This window comes from Coccinella septempunctata, chromosome 2 (assembly GCF_907165205.1).
Source record: "Coccinella septempunctata chromosome 2, icCocSept1.1, whole genome shotgun sequence".
NCBI classification, from domain to species: domain Eukaryota; kingdom Metazoa; phylum Arthropoda; class Insecta; order Coleoptera; family Coccinellidae; genus Coccinella; species Coccinella septempunctata.
The window spans coordinates 16197520-16221344 of record NC_058190.1 but is presented as its reverse complement, the minus strand read 5'-3'; the positions used below and the strand labels follow the sequence as shown (position 1 = coordinate 16221344).

At 35.9% G+C, this 23825-nt stretch overlaps 1 protein-coding gene across 2 annotated transcripts in view; it reads right to left on the bottom strand.

Annotated features, from left to right (window-relative positions):
- The window catches only part of LOC123306524 (thrombospondin type-1 domain-containing protein 4-like), a 728470-nt gene that overhangs the window by 331965 nt on the left and 372680 nt on the right, over positions 1–23825 (bottom strand). For both annotated transcript variants that reach the window (XM_044888570.1, XM_044888569.1), the window contains exon 6: positions 10621–10784. In XM_044888570.1, coding sequence (XP_044744505.1) covers positions 10621–10784 — 164 coding nt within the window. The remainder of the gene's footprint in view (positions 1–10620; positions 10785–23825) is intronic.

The following is a 23825-nucleotide window of genomic DNA, read 5'->3' as shown; positions in this document are numbered from 1 at the left end:
TATTGTCGTCTATCCTGTAATTTATTCTCGATTCTCGTTCGATCGAGTCCGCCAATGCATCTGCCTTATCAGTATTGTTATACGCCATTCCCCTTTCTCCGTGTGAGGGTGGAATTTTAGTCTTTTCTTCTCGTAGGCTTTTTTGCATTCTCCATGCAGAATGATCAATTTTATTCAGTTCTTGAACCCTTTTGTTCCATCTGCTTGTTCTTAGATCTTTCAGGGCGTTTTTCAGAACTTGGCTATGGCGGTTGAGGTTCCATCTATTCAGATCATTTTTATTCATCCGATATATTCTTCTGAGTCTTCGATTTTCTCGTATAAGATCTTTTACTTCTTTAGGCGTATCGCCATGCGGATGACTTGGTGCTAGTCTCTTCACTTTTCTCGTGCTTTTTTCGTAAGCTTTCAATATAATCCCTTCCAGTCTATCAATCGCACATTCCAGATCCTCTGGAGTGCTTATTGTTGGAATTACTGTTATTTTCGATTGTATTAAATGGCTGTATTCAGCCCAATCAGAATATTCTTATATTTCCATCAGTTTTTCTCTTGGTTCCTCTTCAATTGTCAATTCCACGGGATTGTGGTTTGGGGTTCCATCTTCCAAAGTTTCAATCGAGAATTCTTGAGTTATATTTTTCAATATCGCGATATTTATTATATCTGGTATTCCTATACCAAAAGCAAGATATGTCGGTGACTCTGGTCCAATAACTATGGCATTTTGTTTTTCGGCGGAATCCTTGAGTTTTTTGCCATTTCTATTCTCTGTTCTGCTGTTCCATAATGGGGATACACTTGAAATGTCCGATGCAGATTTTCGGGTTTGTCCCTTCCAACATATTGTTTATCTCTTCTTCCAATAAATTGTTTAGTGGTGGCTTGTATGCCGATGTAATTTCGACTATTTGACGATTCAATTCGGCAACAATCGTCACTGTTTCTGTTTCTCCTTGTGTTTCGTCGGATCTACTTTTGAAGTAGTGTTTCAGATCTTTTTTCACTAATATTGCTACTCTTCCTCCGGTGTTTGTAATTCTGTCGCATCTATATGTTTCATAATTCATGAAATTCAGTCGTCTGTTCCGGTTTAGTCTTGTTTCCTGTAGGGCTATAATATCAGGTTGTCTCTCTGATATTATTTCTTCTATTTTAGCTTTCCGAGTGTTGATTCCGTACGGTCTCAATTTTCAACATCATCTTGTTGAAAATTTTTTCCGTGAAGATATCCAAATCATCGGCTGATTCAGATAACTTTTTCTCCTCCTCTTGACTGTTCAAAGCCTGTTGCACTGGAGGCTTCTTCTGTTCTACGTTTTTCTGAACCGGTTTTGGAGTCCCCCTTTTCTTTTCCTGTTCTGCAGGTTTGGCCTTCATCACTGTTCAGCTGGTTTTCGGGAATTTTTTTTTCTGCTCACCAGCTTGAACTCGCTACATCCTTTGTAGCTAGCTGGATGGCCCTTCTCCACATAAGACGCATGTGGCATTTCTCTCTTCACCTTTTCTGGTGAGTGTGCAGTCATTGCTGCTTTGGCTTCCTGAGCACTTCACGCATCTCCAGCATTTGTTCTGTGCATGTCCGTACCTTTAGCACCTAAAGAACTGGCTTGGACTTTCAGGCCTCTTTTTGTGTTCAACCACAATACAGAGATTGTAGAGTCGCTTCATTTCGAAGATTTCCTTTTTCTGAGCTTTAAGCAGTTAGAGAGGGATGGGCTTCTTCGTCTGGTTCGATATCATTCTGGACACCTCAGCGTCTGATATTCCCTGGAATATCATGTCGTTTTCAATCAATGGAAGATCAGTGTCGATTGGTAAATGCCTGATGACGGCATATATCTTCTTCTCTCCCTCCATTTGGTAGGTAAAATATTCTTCACCATGCTGCTCGAAGAATTTTGTGATTTTTCTGAAATCATATACTGTTGACGCGATGATTTTTATACCGTCTTTAACTACAGTTGCGCGGTTGTAGTTGATCATTTTAGTGTAGAGAGCTTTGGATATCTCTACCCAATCTGAGGTGCCCATCATCGTGATGGGTGGGATTTTATCCTTCTTAGGCACTTCTGGTGCCTTTCTGATATTTTCCTCGTCAGACGAGGAACTTTATTTGCGCGCGCTTTGTAGGATGCGCATTTTGAGGTTTGACCGCAGGCGTTGTAGGGCTTTGTCTGAACTCCACAGAAATTTCTTTTTTCCCCAACGAGTTGGCAACTTCGGCGAAAGTTGAGGGTTTAAGCGCAGAGAGTTTTACAATTTTCTCTTTGGCTTGACGGAGTTCATTTATCAAAATCGAAACCGTTTGAGTTTAGCGATTTCGGCCTTCATGAATTCATTTTCTTCGCGTAAATTTGTCCGACCCACGGACTCACCTTCGCTAAAGTCTTCCTCGACTTAATCGGAAGCTTTCATGTACTAACCCTCATTATCTGAGGTTTCCGACATGGCTAAACGTTTTTAGTTTTTTACAATGCTGATAAATATCAATAAGAGAAAAGAACAAAAGTAACCAATTATTATACAGGATGCTTCCTAATAGAATGTCAATATTTATAGGGGTGATTTTTGGGCCCATTTTAGGAAAAAAACTTCATATGAACATATGTCCTAAACGTCTCACCTTTTGAGATACAGGGTGGTAATGTTTTCAAAATTAAATCATTTATTATTGATATCCACAATAGGTACCACTTCAGATATTTTAATGAAACTTGTTATACATGTACTATGAATCAAGAGGCATTCTTTAATGTATCACTTTTTTTAAATTTCCACCAGTGGCGTTCGTACGTTACCTACCTATTTTGGCAGACATTAATGGTACGCCACAGATTTTTCCTGAAATAAAAATTATTTTTGAAATTCCCAATCATTTCTCACTGAAGTCATTCACTTGATTTTCTTCAATCCGATGCACGGTTTCTGCTTATAAAAATAAAAAACGTTTGTCTGCATTCAAATAAATTACATTAGGTATGTATGTAAGAAAGAATTATTACTTATTGTAGTGGACTGTGGCCAAGAATTTGATATTTCTGTTGTCAAGGCGGTTGTCATTATTTCGTGTAACAGTTCATCAGTGTTCAAATTCAGTTCTTCGCGTCTTATTTATTTTTGAAAACTTTACCACCCTGTATCTCAAAATATAGACATATGTTAATATGAAGTTTTTTTCTTAAAATGGGGTCAAAAATCACCCCTATAAATATTGACATTCAATTGGTAAACAACGATCTTTTGATCTGGACTGTATACAATAACAACACAACAAAACTTATTCACAGAACTCTCTCGAATAATCAGTATTCAATCAAATTCCCAAATCGTATGCTCGAAAAATCATTCAACACGTCTAGTCGCTTGAACATATCGCACTGGGAATTATTGCCAAGAATCCTCTCATTTGAAGTAGATTGAGAGCATGACCATTTCTCCGCCCCTCCCTCAAAAAAAGCAACATCGTTTTTAGTAAGATTGACACAAACGAAATGAAAATTTTTCCTACACTTGGAACACGTTATGGACTCAACGGAGCTTGTTATCTCGCAATCACAGATAGCACAAATGCGTGGCATTGTTGAAAAATGTTCTAGTATTGAAAAATGTTCTATTATTGTTAGGAATTGGAAATGGATCGACTCTTCACCTTCTTGGATCTATAAGAAGGACTTTCACAGAATGGGTCAGGTCACGATTAGGAAAAGGAAAATTATATTGAAAAATAAATATTAACAAAATTCAAACATAGAACAATGTTAGAATAAGGTCTATCAAGTTAGCCCGGAAGTTCTGGCATTTCGAAGAGAAAATTTTTTCAATGAAAATGCTAGCAAAGTGCTGGCGAATGCTGAAGAAAAAACTGAAAAATCTCATATAGATTTGGAAAAATTGGGAATTGAATTTTCCGGGCCAACTTATGTGCAGCCCGGAAAACCCAGCATTTTTCATCGATATTTCGAAAATAGTAAATGCTAGCGAAATGCTGGCGAATGCTGAAAAAAAAACTGAAAAATCTCATATAGATTTGGAAAAATTCAAGTTTGAATTTTCCGGGCCAACTTATGTGCAGCCCGGAAAACCCAGCATTTTTCATCGATATTTCGAAAATAGTAAATGCTAGCGAAATGCTGGCGAATGCTGAAGAAAAAACTGAAAAATCTTATATAGATTTGGAAAAATTGAAGTTTAAATTTTCCGGGCAACTTATGTACAGCCCGGAAAACTCAGCATTTTTCATCGATATTTCGAAAATAGTAAATGCTAGCGAAATGCTGGCGAATGCTGAAGAAAAAACTGAAAAATCTCATATAGATTTGTAAAAATTGGAAATTGAATTTTCCGGTCCAACTTATGTGTAACCCAGGAAAGCCAGCATTTTCCATCGATATTTTGAAAAAATGCAATGCTAGCGAAGTTCTGTCAAGTGCTGAAGAGAAAACTGAAAAATCTCATATATATTTGGAAAAATTGAAAATTGAATTTTCTTGGCCCCTAATGTCAAACATGTAAAAGTCAGCAATTTTCATTGATTTCTAGCTATGTGCGGGCGAATGACCAGTACCACTAGAAAAATGGGTGATTAAATTTGCCAGGGCATTTCGTTGAAACAAAAAACCATTTTGATGAACAGCTTTATTGTTCCAACGCAGTAAGACAATCCGTCCTTTAGTTATTAGTTGGCCGTGACTAAACAAAATGATAAATTTTTCCGCTATTGATGTTGTTTCTGTTGACTCCAAAATAAGACATTTTAAGTCATCATGCATATGCATGAGTTCCAACAGAGGTTAGTGTAACGGGGTACCATAACATTGGGCGTATGATACAGGAGCTTAGGGAACAACCACCGTAAAAAATCCTGTCTCCACATGAATAGTGTAGTGATGACAGATTTGTTCACAGAATAAGCTTTCAATACTGAAGGGTTTCTTATCCATTGACATAATAATTTCTTTTTTCTTCGACTGTCGCAAAATACCTTCATTGTATATTCAATGATGATTTCTAAATATAGTATACTCCATTCACATTTATTTTAGCACTTGGTTGGCCATGAAATAATTTTCTCAAGTTTTTGTAACTAGAACGGAGTAAGGTTGGCACTCATGAAATGTGGTTAATGTCATAACGCCGTTGCCACAACTAATATCAATTTTTATTACGAAAATGCCGAAAGTGATTTAAAAAAGAGAGAAGGCAGGGTTTCAGGAAGTGCTATATAGAATTCAGGTCCGCTCATTCAAATAGTTATCCCTGCGATATTCTAAAATCCACAATACGTCAGACGGAAGCGAACATATTCTATGTAAGAAAATTTATATGATGTTTCATCTGAATCTAAACGACTTATATTTCAGCTGAATATTTCCACAATCAGAAAGATTGTGAATGAAGAGGATGACAAAGAATTTCCTTCTATTGGGAGACCCAATTGAGCATTTGAGAATTTTATGTTTGAGTGAATTACAACAAAGATGTTGTACAAAGTAATGAGCCAAAAAGAAAAATTGATTTTTTGAACCCACGAAACCCATGTAACCCCTTAATTCACTCAAACATAAAATTCTCAAATGCTCAATTGGGTCTCCCAATAGAAGGAAATTCTTTGTCATCCTCTTCATTCACAATCTTTCTGATTGTGGAAATATTCAGCTGAAATATAAGTCGTTTAGATTCAGATGAAACATCATATAAATTTTCTTACATAGAATATGTTCGCTACCGTCTGACGTATTGTGGATTTTAGAATATCGCAGGGATAACTATTTGAATGAGCGGACCTGAATTCTATATAGCACTTCCTGAAACCCTGCCTTCTCTCTTTTTTAAATCACTTTCGGCATTTTCGTAATAAAAATTGATATTAGTTGTGGCAACGGCGTTATGACATTAACCACATTTCATGAGTGCCAACCTTACTCCGTTCTAGTTACAAAAACTTGAGAAAATTATTTCATGGCCAACCAAGTGCTAAAATAAATGTGAATGGAGTATACTATATTTAGAAATCATCATTGAATATACAATGAAGGTATTTTGCGACAGTCGAAGAAAAAAGAAATTATTATGTCAATGGATAAGAAACCCTTCAGTATTGAAAGCTTATTCTGTGAACAAATCTGTCATCACTACACTATTCATGTGGAGACAGGATTTTTTACGGTGGTTGTTCCCTAAGCTCCTGTATCATACGCCCAATGTTATGGTACCCCGTTACACTAACCTCTGTTGGAACTCATGCATATGCATGATGACTTAAAATGTCTTATTTTGGAGTCAACAGAAACAACATCAATAGCGGAAAAATTTATCATTTTGTTTAGTCACGGCCAACTAATAACTAAAGGACGGATTGTCTTACTGCGTTGGAACAATAAAGCTGTTCATCAAAATGGTTTTTTGTTTCAACGAAATGCCCTGGCAAATTTAATCACCCATTTTTCTAGTGGTACTGGTCATTCGCCCGCACATAGCTAGAAATCAATGAAAATTGCTGACTTTTACATGTTTGACATTAGGGGTCAAGAAAATTCAATTTTCAATTTTTCCAAACATATATGAGATTTTTCAGTTTTCTCTTCAGCACTTGACAGAACTTCGCTAGCATTGCATTTTTTCAAAATATCGATGAAAAATGCTGGCTTTCCTGGGTTACACATAAGTTGGACCGGAAAATTCAATTTCCAATTTTTACAAATCTATATGAGATTTTTCAGTTTTTTCTTCAGCATTCGCCAGCATTTCGCTAGCATTTACTATTTTCGAAATATCGATGAAAAATGCTGAGTTTTCCGGGCTGTACATAAGTTGCCCGGAAAATTTAAACTTCAATTTTTCCAAATCTATATAAGATTTTTCAGTTTTTTCTTCAGCATTCGCCAGCATTTCGCTAGCATTTACTATTTTCGAAATATCGATGAAAAATGCTGGGTTTTCCGGGCTGCACATAAGTTGGCCCGGAAAATTCAAACTTAAATTTTTCCAAATCTATATGAGATTTTTCAGTTTTTTTTTCAGCATTCGCCAGCATTTCGCTAGCATTTACTATTTTCGAAATATCGATGAAAAATGCTGGGTTTTCCGGGCTGCACATAAGTTGGCCCGGAAAATTCAATTCCCAATTTTTCCAAATCTATATGAGATTTTTCAGTTTTTTCTTCAGCATTCGCCAGCACTTTGCTAGCATTTTCATTGAAAAAATTTTCTCTTCGAAATGTCAGAACTTCCGGGCTAACTTGATAGACCTGTTAGAATATTGAGTACTAGGAATTACTATAAAGTGAAAATATTTGATTTCTTTTATACAGGGTGTCCCGTAAAGACCACGTCAAACGAAAACGGAAAGTAGATCAGAATGTGCTCTACCTGATGTGAAAAAATCGTTCATATGAAAGTCTCACAGTTTTCGAGATATTTGATGCTTTATGAAAATGTTGAATTTTTTCGCTTAAAATACTTTCTCTCTTGCGGAAGCTACAATTAAATACTTTTCGAATCAGTTTTTTCCGTAAATTTTGTTGAATGATTACTTCAATTCATGCAATGAAAAATACCACAAAATATTATGCAGGGATTCTGAGAAAAAAAATTAAAATTCATGTTCTGAAGGAAGTGTTTTTTTGTGCTGAATTTTATCTGACGTGATATAAAAAAAAGACACTAGATCTTTTCTGAACATTACGTTGAAAAGTATTAAATTGTAGCTTCCGCAAGAGAGAAAGCATTTTAAATGAAAAAATTCAACATTTTCATAAAACATCAAATATCTCGAAAACTGTGAGACTTTCATAGGAACAATTTTTTCACATCAGGTAGAGCACAGTCTAATCTACTTTTCGTTTTCGTTTGACGTGGTCTTTACGGGACACCCTGTATACCTACATATTACTTTGAAAATGTTAATTATTATTTCGAAGTAGGTTAATCGTTATTTCTGATAGTTATTTCTGATAAGATATTAACTTGTAATCTTAAAGTTCAAATCACCCAATTATGAAAAACATGATTTATTTCGTTCGTGGTCGTTTGTGGAAAAATCCTGTATATTCTCTGCATACATAGATAAAATAGTAACCACTCAACATGTTATCACAGAATCTACCTGAAAGTTCATTTAATGATGGATATATTCAATAATGATATCAAGAAAAATTGTTTTGGCCCTATCTCGCGCAATAATCGTAACTTGCTCTTTATATTCGATAAAAGAACACAATGCATGGCTTTATCTCTGGGGTAGGAGTATTTATTTATTTATCAGAACGATTGAGAGGCTTCTGTGATATTGTGTATCTTTTTGCGTGTAGTATTCACTGATCGATCATTATTCCCTTGCTCTCAGGCAAAGGAATAAAATCAACTTCGTAGCCAATGACTTCATGGCCTCTGGTTACGAAACGAGAGCCGTAGGTACGCCGACGTTATGACGATAAATAAATCTAATATTATGATGAAGATATCCGTATAAGCCGATTACTAAGTACTTGCACAACCCACTACCAGCAAAAAAATGAAATATGTAATTAATCCGTATTTTTGCACATATGCTCCAGAAAAAATTGAGTTTGTTTTCTTGCTTTCCATCGTAGATTTTGGTTGACTCAATTGATTGATGAAATTCTCAACAGATAATTGATGCAAAAAAAATATTTACATATTTTAAGGTCAGTTCTAGGCTTGTGCATTTACTGTAGTATTTGTTTCTCCTCGAATGGAACATTGTTTTCATTTTCCGTTTTTCAAGCAATTGCCAATCTCCGCTACAACGCATTATCGGTGAGGAATATAATTACAGTTTACACAGCCTGATTCACTGAATCAAAAAGTTTTCCATTCAAAGGAATTTAAGTATGTGATGCTAGATACCCTGAAACTAATAATAACTGCGAATTCTTGAATTTCACAAAATGAATTTGTGAGAAAAAACTGATTTATAAATCTGTTCGTCTTAGAATAGAATGAAATTCTATTGATCCTTCAAGACATACAAAAATGTATAGCACAAGTCAATTATGAGAAAGAAAACGGAAATTATTTCATTTCTCACAAATGGTATCATCACTCAAGAATTCTCCTATATATAGTATGATAGCTATATCGAATAAGATCACTTTTTATGACTTTCTTGAATAGTTCAATATCCAACACCATAATAACGGAGCCGTAAGGTACACCTCGGAAGATCTGTACTTTTTTGACAAAGTTAACCCAAAAATAATTGTTGCTTCTTATTATTTATTTATTTATGAACAATCTGAATTACTGAATCAGTAGAGTTAAAATAAAATCCAGAAGTAGTTAGGGGGATTGAATTTGAGCAAAAATGTATGGAAAAGTTATTATGTAAAATCAATAGTTTTCGAGTTATTCGCGATTGAAACGTAAGATTCTTCACCTAAAAAACCCACGTTTGCGAACGGGTTTTCTCGAATAACTATGAGTTTTATCGAAAAACTTGTTAAAAACAAAATATAGCCTATTAAAAAACAAAACAAACTAGCTATTAACGAAATATCTTAATGCAATATGAACCGAAATATGACTTATCTATGTTGAGTATGAATTCGCAAACTACTGAATGTTAAACGTTCAACATCAACATCGGGAAAGACTTGAGAAGAGCTTCCAAATTAACTGTATCAAAAATGAATTGTGCAAACATTCGCGGAGCTATGACATTCAAAACTTTTTATTAACAATTCCCCCATCATTACCACCAGAATAGAGAATAGGCGTCATCCTTTTACACTTCCTAGAACTTGAGTACTGTCAAGGTGATCCAGTAGTTTGGACCGTTTTCTTTGTCCGGTTTGAAAAAAATTACGAAAACAAGTGAGAAGATATTTTTAGAATTGAACTTAAGAAGTATATTTCAGTTTCATGTTCGCTATCCTATATTATCTTTAACTCATGCCTCGATCTTCAAGGGGATTTTCTAAAAGGGACATATTTCTTCTGACCCCATAAATAAAAGCAACGAATATTCGATTTCCAAAATCATAGGATCTCATTGAATAAAATTCATTAAAGGTCAGTGCCAAGGCCGAATTCATCATGGCATAGTGGAGAAAAAACCTTGAAACTTTTTTGAGCAATATTTTCCTCAGAAATGTTCTGTATTTTTTTGTGGCGAACCATTACTTTTGCGTGTTTCAAGAAGCAGAGGCTTCAAGGTCAGAAGGAAGGGATAAATTAAGGTACTATTTCGAAATTTCTCGCTATTTTCATTTTGGGAGTCCAAAGTGACCTTGAATTGACCTTGAATATCAAGGTCATGGTCGAAACCATAGTCACCATCTGATAGCCAGAGAAAAACCCTGCAACTTTTTTCGGAAACTTTTTCTCTAAAATGTTCTCCCAAGTTATTCTAACAATTCCGATATTATTGTGATACCTTGTATATTTTTTGAAAAAATTGACGTATTTCGAAAGAAGCAATGATTTCTGATAGGTAAACATTTTCATAGGGAATATGAAGAATCTGATAAAAAAGTTTTTTCGAAATCGATGCATGTTCTGTGGGTTCCTACATTTTCTCATTTTACAGTCTTACGTTACTCCTCTATAATAGAATAATACCAATACTCATCTTCACAAATAAAAAGAGGCACCTACCTTACATTCACCTGAAACACAAACTCCTCTAGTTCCATGCGGCGCAGGCTTACCCGTTGATGAAATAGGTCTGCTGCATGGAGTACCATCTATTACAGTCTTATTGAGGGTAGCATAAAAATTCATTCCGGCTGGTCGGCAGTTTAAAGCACATTCCGCTTCCACTGAAAAGTTACCACAAAATTTCTTCTTTCTGCATGTAACTTGGTGTTGTATAATTTTTCATAGAAAAAAATTCGGTAGAATGAACCAAGGGTATGAAATATATAGGGTGTATCATGAGTAAACGGACAAACAATAAATTGGAAAGAGGATCAAGCCCAACTGAAACAATTCCGTATGGGTATTTCTGGTTTGATATAAAGAGTGTTTTCGGAAATTTCTCAAATTTTCGTTTCATAGATACTCATCGATTCAACGGGGAATTTGTTTTGTTGATTATGATGAGCCGATACAACAAAATTAAAATTATAAAAAAAAAATTTTGCCAATTTCTTCAATTACCCAGAACTTTCGAACCACCCTAAATATTATGATAGCATTTGATACAATTATTCTTCGCAACAAAAAGTTTATACTGACGTTGAAATTGGTTTTTTTTTTTTCAAATCTGGTTCAGGAAAAACTGATAAATAACACTGAACTCAAAAAAAACACATCAAAATTCCCTATAATTGATGTGATATTGAACATAATGAGAAAAAACTAATGTATACAAGGTATTTCTTTTACTTCGGCATGCAATTTTAATACCCATTGAACCTAGTCCAAACTGAATTCAAGATAACATATCGAAAAAAATTTCATAAAACACATTCCCTTCGGTATGAACTAAAATTCCTGATGTAATTGAAAGTTTAGCCTCTCATCAGGCCCTCATTTTCTGGGTCTCTCAAGTCACAAAATGAACTTGTAAAAAAACATGTAATTCAAGGAATATTTCGTAACCTTGCACCAAATAAACGAATGAAAGAAAAGGCAAGGTCGGCGCCATCAATCACATTGTCAACAATTGTTTACTATTTTCAATTATCGGTCTATATAAACTACGACACATTTCTGTGTAATCGAGACCGCAGTTAGCTAGTTCAATAAACGGATATTAGTGGAAGCTCCACTTTTCCGTCGCCACCAAAATACACCTTCCGCCATCCCCATACAAATTACCGTAGGATCATCAGTGACCATTCCAAGGAGCCTAGGAAAAAATCAACCAGCAAATGACCATAATGAAGGAAATGGAAAAATTGTTCTCAAATTTGAAAAAGGATTCTGCAAGGAGAAGAACAGAGCAGTACATCAAAACTGAAAACAATGCTCCTCAAAATTTATTTTATGCCTTCAATAGTGTCCATAAGAAGCTGCTACGTAAGCTATCTCTTGAAGATCTATAACTCAAAAACAACTACCATGAAAAGATCCAGGAGAGCAGAATACACTCACTTCTGCAAATATCTGAACGAGAATTAAAAGTCCAGAACCCACTAATTAAGAAACAATTGGTCAGGCTTACAATGCTCCAGACATAATATGGAAAGGGACATTCAACAAATCGAAAGGATAGAGCAGGAATTGGCAGCAGGATGGAAAGAAATTCAGTCAGTACACATGGACATTTTGCGCAACGGCAAAGAGGATATCAGCACCAGCTTAGTCAAGAGGGGCAACGTTGGGACAGGTAAATAAGATTAATTCACCTATGCCTAATATTTCTGTGTCGAAATTTGCTGATAATTGTGAGCAGCGGCCCACATTTCGTGACATAACATCGAAATAGTCACTACCAGAGAAGAGTTGAGCCACACTCAAAAACTACAGTACTTGAAATCGTTCCTCCGAGGAGAAGCAAGCAAGCTTATAAAACACTTGGACACTATAGCATCTAATCACGACGCGGCCTGGGAAATTGTTCAACATCGATATAACAATGAGAGAATATTATTCCCAAAGTATACTAACCGCATCTTAAATCTGCCGCCTACAAACTGAAGAATTTCAGCAAGCCATAAACATGCACATGACACCATTAAAGAGTGCATGCACGCAATAAGACATATGGACATATATGGACATATGAAGTTATAACGACCTGGAGTCCATTGATAGCAGCTTTGGTAATCAACAAAATGGACTCAATGAACGATCAAACATACCTAAGTTGGAGGTATTGCTATTTTTGGGGAGATGTTGGAAGCATCGGAGACCATGAAAAAACCGGAAACCGGAAACTACAAAACCAGCACAAAATGGATAAAAAAGTTCAGGTGGAATCATACCATATACAGAAGGCGAAGCAATGAGTAATTTGTGGTGTGCAAAGAAGAACACAACTTAGAAGAGTGTCTCAAATTCCTGATAATGTCGATTTATGAAAGGAAGCCAGTAGCAAAAAAGAATTCACTGTCTATGAACTGTTTGAATCATATCAGTTCCGTAAAATGCCATAGAAGTTCCACCCTATTACACTTCACAGAATTCAGGTCAAAGGCATCAGGAAGCGAACAGGCATCGTTTAAGCAAAAAGACCAAACTAACGGTCAGCATGAGGTCACAAGTAGCCACCTTGGAAGAAACACCATCGTTAATGGTGAAACAAAAACGACTTTGCTAGCAACAGCCCATATTGATGTCAGAAAATCGGACGGACCATATACAACACTGAGAACACTGGTAGATCCAGGAGGCGAAGCTGAATAATTGCTTGAAACAAACCGTACAAAGCACAACACAGAGATAAGTGGGATGTGAAAAACTGAAGCAGGAATGTCTGATTGGAAAATTAAGACAAAGATGATAATAATAATAAATAATACAAAATACAGAGATCTAGAAAAACACACCAGGAGACAGTGGAACTTAAAAGAAATAAAGACCATCCCTATAGTCATTTCATCTACAGGCCTGATACCAAAGAAACTACCAGAGAACTTGAGGAAACTTTAGTTGGGAACGGTGAGAACTATACGCAAGTACATGGGAAATGAAGAGGAAGGAAGTGCGGGTGGATCAGGAATGCGAACGACAGCAAGGAGCCGAGGAGCGGCCCCAACTCGACCAACACCACGAGACCGAAAACCTGGAAAGGGCTGCAACAGAACTTAATCCGTTTGATATCTGAGATATCTGGAACATGTGAATGTTCCTCTGGAGAGCAGTGTGAAAGCCGCAAGGCTAAAGTCATATAGTCTACCTGGCAGCTATCTGGTACATGACCTGCCAGGTAGCCACCGTAACGACGTAGACGGTGCAGCCAGCCACGCCTGCTGTCCGCAGTCCCATTCCTTTTTCCTCCCTCTTTTACGTCCTATATAGGGGTGCTCTTTCTGCTCTTATTTCCCTACTTCTCACCCAAACCGAGAGAATGGAGCAAAAACCTTTGAAAATTGTGATAGCCTCAGAAACAAATCGCTGCCTGGGAATCGCCAGGGCATGTTTGAAGCCGGCCCTCGACATGACATCATGCGGGACGTCGGTGGAATGATGTTGAGGAAGCCTGAAAGAATTGCAGTATTCCTAACACATGGAACAACATACCTGTTACCTAAAGACCAAAGGAATACAGAAGACTCAACCAAGTACCAACCAATCATAAGCCTTCCAACGATGTATTAATTAATTAAGAAGGACAGAGTAATCTGAAGAATATCTGGTATGTATAATTAAATGAGAGAACCAAAAACTTTCGCGAAAGAAATATTTCCTCCATCGACGCAAAATACCATTGTAATCTTGAAAGATAAGAAAATTATAAAGAACTGTACAGAACGCACATACCTATGATCAGTAAAAAAAATTAAAACTTAATAAATTCAAAATACCCAATCCAATACGAAACATACCCGCCGCGCTGGAAATGCCCAGCATTTCCTGAACAAAAGTAAAATAAATAAATTTGACACTATTACTGGTAAGGTAAAGGACAAAGTTTTACTAACGGTCTTTTTAGTTGACCACTTGCGGTTTTCACTAGAGCAACTCTAACTATACCATCCCTTCCATGATATAATTCAATGATTCGACCCAATGGCCAATTCAGAGGAGATGATAATTCATTTTTTATTAGAACTATGGAACCTTCTTTAGGGTTCGTATTTTGAGCAGTCCATTTAGATTTCTGATGGAGCGTATGTAAATACTCTCGAGTCCATCTATTCCAAAAATCGCGGTGTAATCTTAATATTAATTGCCATCTAGTTAGGCGATTGACATTAACACCCGTATAATCCGGATCAGGCAGTACAACTAGAGGCTCTAATGTCAAAAAATGCCCAGGCGTGAGCGCAGTTACGTCATTAGGATCGCTACTTATAGGACAAAGCGGGCGTGAATTTAAAATCGCCTCTATTCTAATGATCAACGTATTTAACTCTTCATAAGTAAGAATTTGAGCTCCAACGACTCGCATCAAATGAGATTTCGCACTTTTGATATTAGCTTCCCAAATGCAACCCATATGGGATGCAGAGGGTGGATTGAAATGCCAGGAGATATTTTCTTTCGTAGATGTATATTCCATGATTTGTTTCAAGTACTTGGAACTAGCAACAAAATTTGTACCACAATCGGAGTATACATTTGAACAGCGACCTCTTCGAGAAATGAACCGGCGAAATCCCATCAAGAAACATTCCGCTGTAAGATCTGAAAGTAACTCTAGGTGGACGGCTTTGGTAGCACAACAAATAAATAATGCAAGATATGATTTGGTAGTTTTAGCCCCGCGTATCCTGGATGTTTTAATCGTAAAAGGACCTGCCAGGTCAACTCCAGAGTTTCCGAATGGTTTTACTCCGGCAACACGGAATTTAGGTAAATTTCCCATAGTGGGTTAGAATGGTTTTGGATTCGTTCTGAAACACTTGTAACATTTTGAAATTACTGAACGTATTACCCTTTTAGCAGAGTATATCCAGAAAATTTGAATCAAATGAAACAATGTAGTATTTACCCTCGTATTTACCCCAGCATGTAGAAAATTAGTATGAATGTATGAAACAAGTAATTCAGTAAAGATATGCTTACTAGGTAACAATATAGGATATTTCCCATCATAATGTGAATTTGAATAAGACAGACGTCCTCCGACACGTAGAATTCCACCTTTATAAATGAACGAGCTAAGTTTTCTTAAATTTTTCGGAATTTTCCTCGCTGATGATAATAACATTAATTAATTTTTAAATTCCGTTTGTTGTACTCGTTTAGTAATTATTAATAAAGCGTTATGAATTTCAGGAGAGATTTTGTCATTAAAAATTTTACTATTTTATGGTTTTATGTTGTATATAAACCGATTTATATAACAAATAATTCTGAGAATTTTATTGAGGGGTATAAATTTGGAATGTAATGAAGTTATAAAGTCATTTTCAGGCATAGAAGCAATTAAGCATGTTGGTGCATTCGTTTTTACATCCCCAGAAATATTATCACCATGAAATTTATTTTCATTTTCCGAGCATAAAGTCATCCGATCCATTTGAGACGCTGGGCCATCAAACCACAACCTGCACGACAAAAGCGGTGAAGGCGTTACTCCACGAGTACCAAAATCGGCAGGATTATCTTCGGATGAAATATGAAACCATCGTTCAGGTGGAACAATATCCTGAATATAAGAAGTACGATTGGAGACAAAAGACTTCCATTTGTGGGGGTGAAGATTTGATCCAAGTTAACGCAACAGTAGAATCAGAAAACGCAAATGTATTAGAAAATTTAATATGGTTTTCAAATGAGGATTTCACAAAATGAATCAATTTTGTGAGCTGAACAGCAGCACAGAGCTCTAAACGAGGTATGGAAAGACTTTTCAGGGGCGCAACTCTCGACATCGCATACACGAAAAAAGTCTTGAAATACGTTTCGTAGTATACACGCATGTAAACTACCGCACAATAAGTCAATTCAGATTAATCACAATATCCCAATATATCGCAAGGATGTGTTAAAATGGATTCGTAATAACGTGGAATTCTTAAAGTAGAAAGAATACTGATCTCTCGTCTGAATTGAGCGAAAACATTAGAAATTTCGTCTCCGGGTACGCTGTCCCAAGATTTTCCTTGACACCAAAGAGATTGAATCAGTACCTTCAAGCGTATTGTACAGGGTGTTAAATATTCTAAGGGATCAAAAATACGAGCAACCCAAGACAGAATACTTCTTTCTGTATATGAAGTTGGAATATCTAGCGTGGAGAAGGAAAAGCAATCGGAAAAAGGATCCCAATTTAAACCTAAAATTTTTCGAAAATTATCTCCAGAATCTAATTCCAAAGGTCGTACGGTATTTAAAACTTGCGAGGGCGGAATATTTTTCAGAAGGTCATTATTATTACTCTGCCACTTTCTCAGTTCAAATCCACCTTTTTTCAGCTGCTCAATAAGTTGTTCAATTTTTAAAGAAGCTCCCTCCAAGGTATCATCTGCACTAGAAATATCGTCTACGTAGGTATCGTTTAATATTATTTCTCTCTCTAAACTGAATTCCGGGAAATCTTTAGCTGTTGTAGAGTACGAATAGCCAAATAAGAACTACAATTTAATCCGAAAGAAAGTATTTTCAGTCGATACTCCCGTAATGGTTCATTAGGCGACAATCGCCAGGAAAGTCGAAGATAATTTCTGTGTTCAGCCGAAATTTCAATCATCCTGTAAATTTGACGGATATCCGCACAGAAAATATACCTATACAAACGAAAGCGTAGTATTACTGAAATCAAATTATTTTGTAATTTTGGTCCGGTAAATAAGGCGTCGTTTAGTGACGATTTGTCTGAATAGCTACTTCCATCAAAGACAATCCTTACAGGAGTAGAACAAGAGTCTTTCCGCAAAACATAAGAATGGGGCAAATAAAATACACCATCAACAATTTTAAGCTCTGACACTGGAATGATTTCCATCTGTTCATTTTCCAAATATTCTTGGATAAGGGAAGAATACCTTGAATAAAGATTTGTATCTTTAAGAATTTTGGATTCCAAAGAAAAGAAACTTTTCAATGCTAACGACCTAGAATCACCGAAGTCTGGACAAATAATTTTGAATGGTAATGAAACTGCATAACGTCAAGTGAATTTTCTGAATGTAGTCTTGGAGTAATATTCTTCGCAAAATGAATCTTTTGGGGAATGACATATTACTGAAGGCACTTCTTCAACCTCCCAAAATCTTCGTAAACTATCCGATAGACGTAAATCTTCATCATTAGAAGAGAGAATTAAAAAGGAATTAACATCTTTGGATCTAGGCATTTTTACCTTCCTCATAATAATCCAACCCAATATTGTATTGACGGCGACAGATTCACCGGGACAAGTAATGATTCGACCGTTTTGTAAAATGTATGAAAAAATATCTGCACCGAGCAATAAGTCGACAGTTCCAGATTCAGAATATTCTGGGTCGGCAAGTAGTACATAAATTCGAAAACTGTTCTCTAGTACTAGGCGGCAATGAAATTGTAGGCATAGTATCACAAATTTTATCGACTATCACTGCGCTAATTTTTATGGATTAGTCAGTATTATGTATGGAAGTGACTTGACATTCAATCGCTAAGTTAGCTTTTGTACTCATACGATCCAGACCTTGGACGCTTATTGAAGCGTTGAAAGGCTTCAACTGGAGTTTTTTGGCTTGTGCTTTCGAAATGAAATTCACTTGAGAACCAGAATCTACAATACCGCGTATTACATGGAAATTTCCAAAACTATCTTGTATTTTGAGTTTAACAGTAGAGAGTAGTACATGATCAATACAAAAAATTAATAAATTCAGAATACGCAATCCAATACGAAAAATCACTTCGTGCATTCAAAACCCAATTCATAACCATTGTGAAAGGAAAAACATCATCGCCATGTAACAAAAAGGATGCATCAAAAACAGCCGAGAATGCGAAGAACAACTAATAATAGATTTACTTATGTGCAATCCAACATTCTATAAGCGAAGCAATTTGCGTACATAAAATGCAAGAAGCATTCGCTTCCATACCTCACGAATGGCTCTTGACGATCAACAACCCGGTTCTGCAGAAGAACAGGTGGCAGTGTTCCAGAAAAAATATCACCCTGTAGATCTTCTATCGAAATTGCCATGTCACGTGGTGAGAACTCTAAAATGTAATAACTATGCCAAATTTCAGTTGAATATCTTGTGAAGTGTAGATACTATGAGAAAAAAACTTAAAAAAAATTCAAACTTCAACACTCTGTATCTCGAAAACGAAACATTTGCGACCCCATGTTTATGGGACTTTTTTTTCTTAAACTCACTTGAGGAATCTCCCCTTTTCGTTTGTACGTTCAATTTAGGAACACCCTGTATACAGGGGAGGGGCAAAATCTTACGTTCTCTGAAAACTTGTCTGCATGAACATCTGCAAGAACATCAAGTTGACGATGATTAAAACTATCGCGCGACCACAACTCACATATAGATCGGCGGCATGGGGCTTCGCAGCCAAGATCCACATCAAGAGATTACAGGCCACTGAGAAAACTCCTTTGAATGGCGATGGATGTACCCTGGTTTGTTAGGAACAAACAAATCTATAAGGACTTGGAATGGGAACCAGTTACAAAATTCATGAAGAGAAAGGCGGAAAGGATATTCGACAAAGCCAAACAACATCCAAATGAGGAAGTACAAAGATTAGTCGACTACGATCCAACAGAAGGAGCTAGAAGGTGAAGAACCTACCACCGAAGACCGAGAGATTAGTTAAGGATTTAGAAAGTAACCAAAGAAGAGCTTAACCTATAAAAGATATAGGCAGCATACAACTATCAACACGACTATGATGCAATATTTTTCCTATGCTGATGATACAGTTGTACTATGATATGCTAAAAACTGGGCGACCGACAGTTGAATCTCAAATGAATATTTATTTGAATAAGGTTGCAGTGTGGCTTGCGTTAAATAAATTATCACTAAATATAAAAAAATCTGTGTATATGAATTTTTGGAGCTATAGTTCAAGCGTTCCCTACAATTTAAATGTTAAAATTAATCAAGTTAAGCAAACTCAAGTTGACATCAGCTACAAATATTTAGGTGTTATTTTTGATTCAAACTCAAAATGGGATAAACACATTGAATACATCATTAGTAGTACTAAATATTCAATTTCTCTTTTTTATAAATTATCCAAGATAATGCTTGCAGAGACTCTTAGAATGATTTACAATGCTTTCTTTCACAGCCTGATAAACTATGGAATCATTGCCTGGGGTGGGGCATATAGTAATTCTTTAAATACACTACAAACTCTTCAAAATAGATTAATTAAGCTGGTCAACAAAAATAAATTCATTAATAATCATATTATATTGAATATAAAACAATTATTTACTTATACCAATGTTATATATTTTTATGAGAACCTCAAAGAGAAATTTATAGACTCTACTAGCAAGACTAGATTTAAAAGTGTACAAGCTAAGACAAGAATTAGTGACAAACGTTATTATGTTTGTGCTATTAAAACTTTCAACAATACTCCTAATGAGCTCAAAACATTAAATAAATCAAATAGGAAAATTAAAATCAAGCAATGGATAGCAGCAAATGTATAGAACTTCACTATTAAAGAAAAGCAATTCACCAATGCTATGGTGTGATAATTCTGGCAAGTTGAATCTATTTGAATCTTATTTAGGTTGTTTAGTTTAAGGTATTCTACTACAACTACTTTTCTTATTTTTAACCAGTCCTGTGAACAGGTAGCGTGGCGTACCTCCACAGGTATATTTTGCAATTGTTAATATGCTCTTGTAAATATAGTTATCTGGTTTCAATAAATAAATAAATAAATATTGCATAATATGAGGTATTGATTTTTTTCCATACATGGTTCACATGATATTGCCATTTCAAATTAGGGCCCAAAAACAAACCCAGAAACTTTACACATCCGGCTGACTGCAAATGGCCACTTCGTTGTTGAACAGCAAAAGGGCCGGTAAGTTGAAATTTGATTATTTCCGTTATTCTGGCAGATATTCCGTCATGATCCGCGCCACCACAACTCTTCAAATTATCTACGATGGAAAAGACTTCCTCTGGCAGAAGAGGAAAAAAAAATAATCGAGCAACATTTGGGTAGTGCATATATTCAAAATTGAGATACCATAATACTTCCTGAGAGCAAGTCCGCTCACCTGACTGCAATAACCTCCGAATGCCTTAGCCACTTCCCGAGAGGAGGAAAGCCGTCTACCATCGATAGTTAGCTCAATATAGTTATGTTTAACTTTTGTATCTAGTTCAGATTTAACTAACTTCGGCACTGCTTTGTTTTTATTTCAAGATTCTAAAATGTATTTTTTGTTGAACACAAAATTTGTTTTGTTGTTGACTTGGTCTTTCGGTATTGATTTCTTGCCATGAGTGTACTCACATCTGAGACCAATCAGTGCAAATTTCGCAAATTTTCCGTGGCCCAAACCATCCGACTGTTAACTCATCTTGGTCTTTCGGAAGCATTGGGAAGTACCTTTCTCAAAAAATAAGCAATGTCGATGTGGAATCTCAATATATTGACTAACTTCTGGAATTTTTCCTCAACAGTTTCACAAAATGTATTGTTGAAATCAATTCTGAAAATCAAATCGGAAATCGACGATACGACCCCGATTCTCCATAGCTTCAAGTCAACCCAGGAGCTACTAATACCTAATACCAAAAATAACTGGATCTCTTCCAAATTGAGAAATATCCACACCAGTGGAATAATACTATATTAGCTGACTCTTTTTATTATAAACCAGGGTCAATCGACATACTATTAGTGGCAGATGCATATGCATTAATCGTCGACGAAGGCAATGAATTTTATTATACAGAGTACCTTACTCCATCATCTTTGAAAAATAGGTTATATTCTATTAGGAGCAGGTGAGACATACATAACGTGACCAGACGTCCCGTTTTTAACAAAGTGTAGCATAGATATCAGACATACGGTATTTTATCTTTCTCCTGAAAATATCCCCCATTAAATAATGAGATAAATAAATCCTGTAGGAATTTCGAGCCATACAGCATACATAGGAATTTTATGCATCAAGAACAGATTGCCTCATAAAGTTTCTGTAATTGTTGACGGAGGCCATTCAATTGGTTTTTTTCACTCAGATTCAACATCCAACAAGAAGCAGCAATATGGTACTGGAATATTTATGTGGGACGATTCAGTCACGTTTATTTCTGATAAGTATTAATTTGATTTCAAGTTGCAACTTACATTCATCATGTAAGAATCTACAAACCAGTGGGTAAAATTGGTTGTCTAGTGAGTGGATCCCGAGAACCAGAGTTGAATAGAAAACTATTTTTTTTTGTAATTCTACATTCGAAAACCGAACTGTCTCATCATTATCAATTTCTAGTTATATCAGTGATATAACATTATAAGAAAAATATTATTTTAAAGCCCGTTTGCAACAGCCGAGAATTCTCTACAAAATTTACTCGAGATTTCATGCGCCGTGAATTCTTTACCGTTACATACGCACTTTCGGTCGAATTCTCTGTTCAGTTGAATGAGTTGCGATGGGGTCTGGCATTATCGTCCATAAAAATGAAATTTTCACCAATGTATGGGGCAAATGGCACTACATGCTCTTCAAGAATGTTTCTTATATACTTATCAGCATTCATAGCTCCATTATCAACGACCACTAGGTCTGTGCGAGCAGTCAAAGATATTCCACCCCATACCATAATCGATCCTCCCCCGAAACCAGTAGTTTTCTCAGTTTATAGTTGCTTTTTCTCAATTTTCAAGATTTGTTGTCGAAACTGGATTCAAATGTGTTAATTATTATTAATTTTAGATCAATAAATATCATGAAGTATTAGTATTTATGAAAATAATCCGATTATGTTCTGAATCAGCTGATAAGGAGATCAATATTGCTTGAATCCCAACTTCTTGGCTCGTTACACGATCACGATAGAAGGAACTTGATTATATGGAGAGCCACAACAATGATATCTTGCATTCTTTATAATATACAATGGCTAAAATTGCAATATTGATGCTAAGAAAACTTTTCCAAGTTGAATTGGAAATCGGAAATGATTCTCTAAATTAATTTTGTGTGAGTGTTATCGAAATTCATATGAATATCAACTTACTTGGTGGAAAAAGTACTCTCTGGGGGGAACAGATTCGTTGTTTTGTGTAAATCCTGTCATTTAGAGGTTATACAAGGTGTTTCCAAATTAGACGGGAACCTTGGAGGAGGTGTTGGTATCACTCATTTGCTGTTGTTTGAGCCATATTTATTGATAACCAAGAGTTAACAGTTTCCGAGATATTTGAGTTCTTGTGTTTTTCAAGAAATTTCTCACCTTACTTCATTTTTCGTCAATTTTTTCTACGTTGACCAAGTTTGATTGAAATTTTGAATTATTTTCATCAGAAAGAGAAATGATACGTATGAAAAAAGCAAAACTATCCTGTATTAAATGTTGAAAAAGAATTAGTATGATTAAAAAGTTGGTATATGAAGAAAAGAAAAAAGAATTAAAAATTTTTTCATTGCAAGTAAACTCAAAATTAGTATTCATAGATTATGTTCGAAATGATCCGCACCATTCCGTATACAAGCACGTGACGAAAAATGAAGTAAGGTGAGAAATTTTTTGAAAACACAAGAACACGAATATCTCGGAAACTCAGGGCCGGATTAACCCCAGGGCAAAAAGGGCAATTGCCCTGGACAAATTCAGTATTGGGGGCGAATTCATTGTTAGTAATAGTATCTAAATACGGAAATCACGGAAATCGAGAAAACCGATTCCACATAATAGAAACATACGGTTTCGATCGATATCAGTCGTCATATACTTTCGATGTACTTTCCCTATATTGTGACTAGTCAGCAATACAGGGTGAATAAAAAGCGCACGCATCGAAAATGAATTTTTGCGGTATGGAAATAGACGCTACTGTGAATGCCGATTGCGGCGTCCCAAGCGATCCGATAGTTGTCAGTTTTAAACGCAGGCTCATAGGAAATAACACTTGGTCTGTGGACGAGTATTTTGAATAATAAGGATAAATTCAGAGGCATACCACCCGCCGATATGAATATCAACAGGTTTTACGATCTGAATTGAACTAGCCAATTTGCCATCGTCAAGGCCCCAAATAGAGTACGCCCCATCGAAGAAAAGCAGATG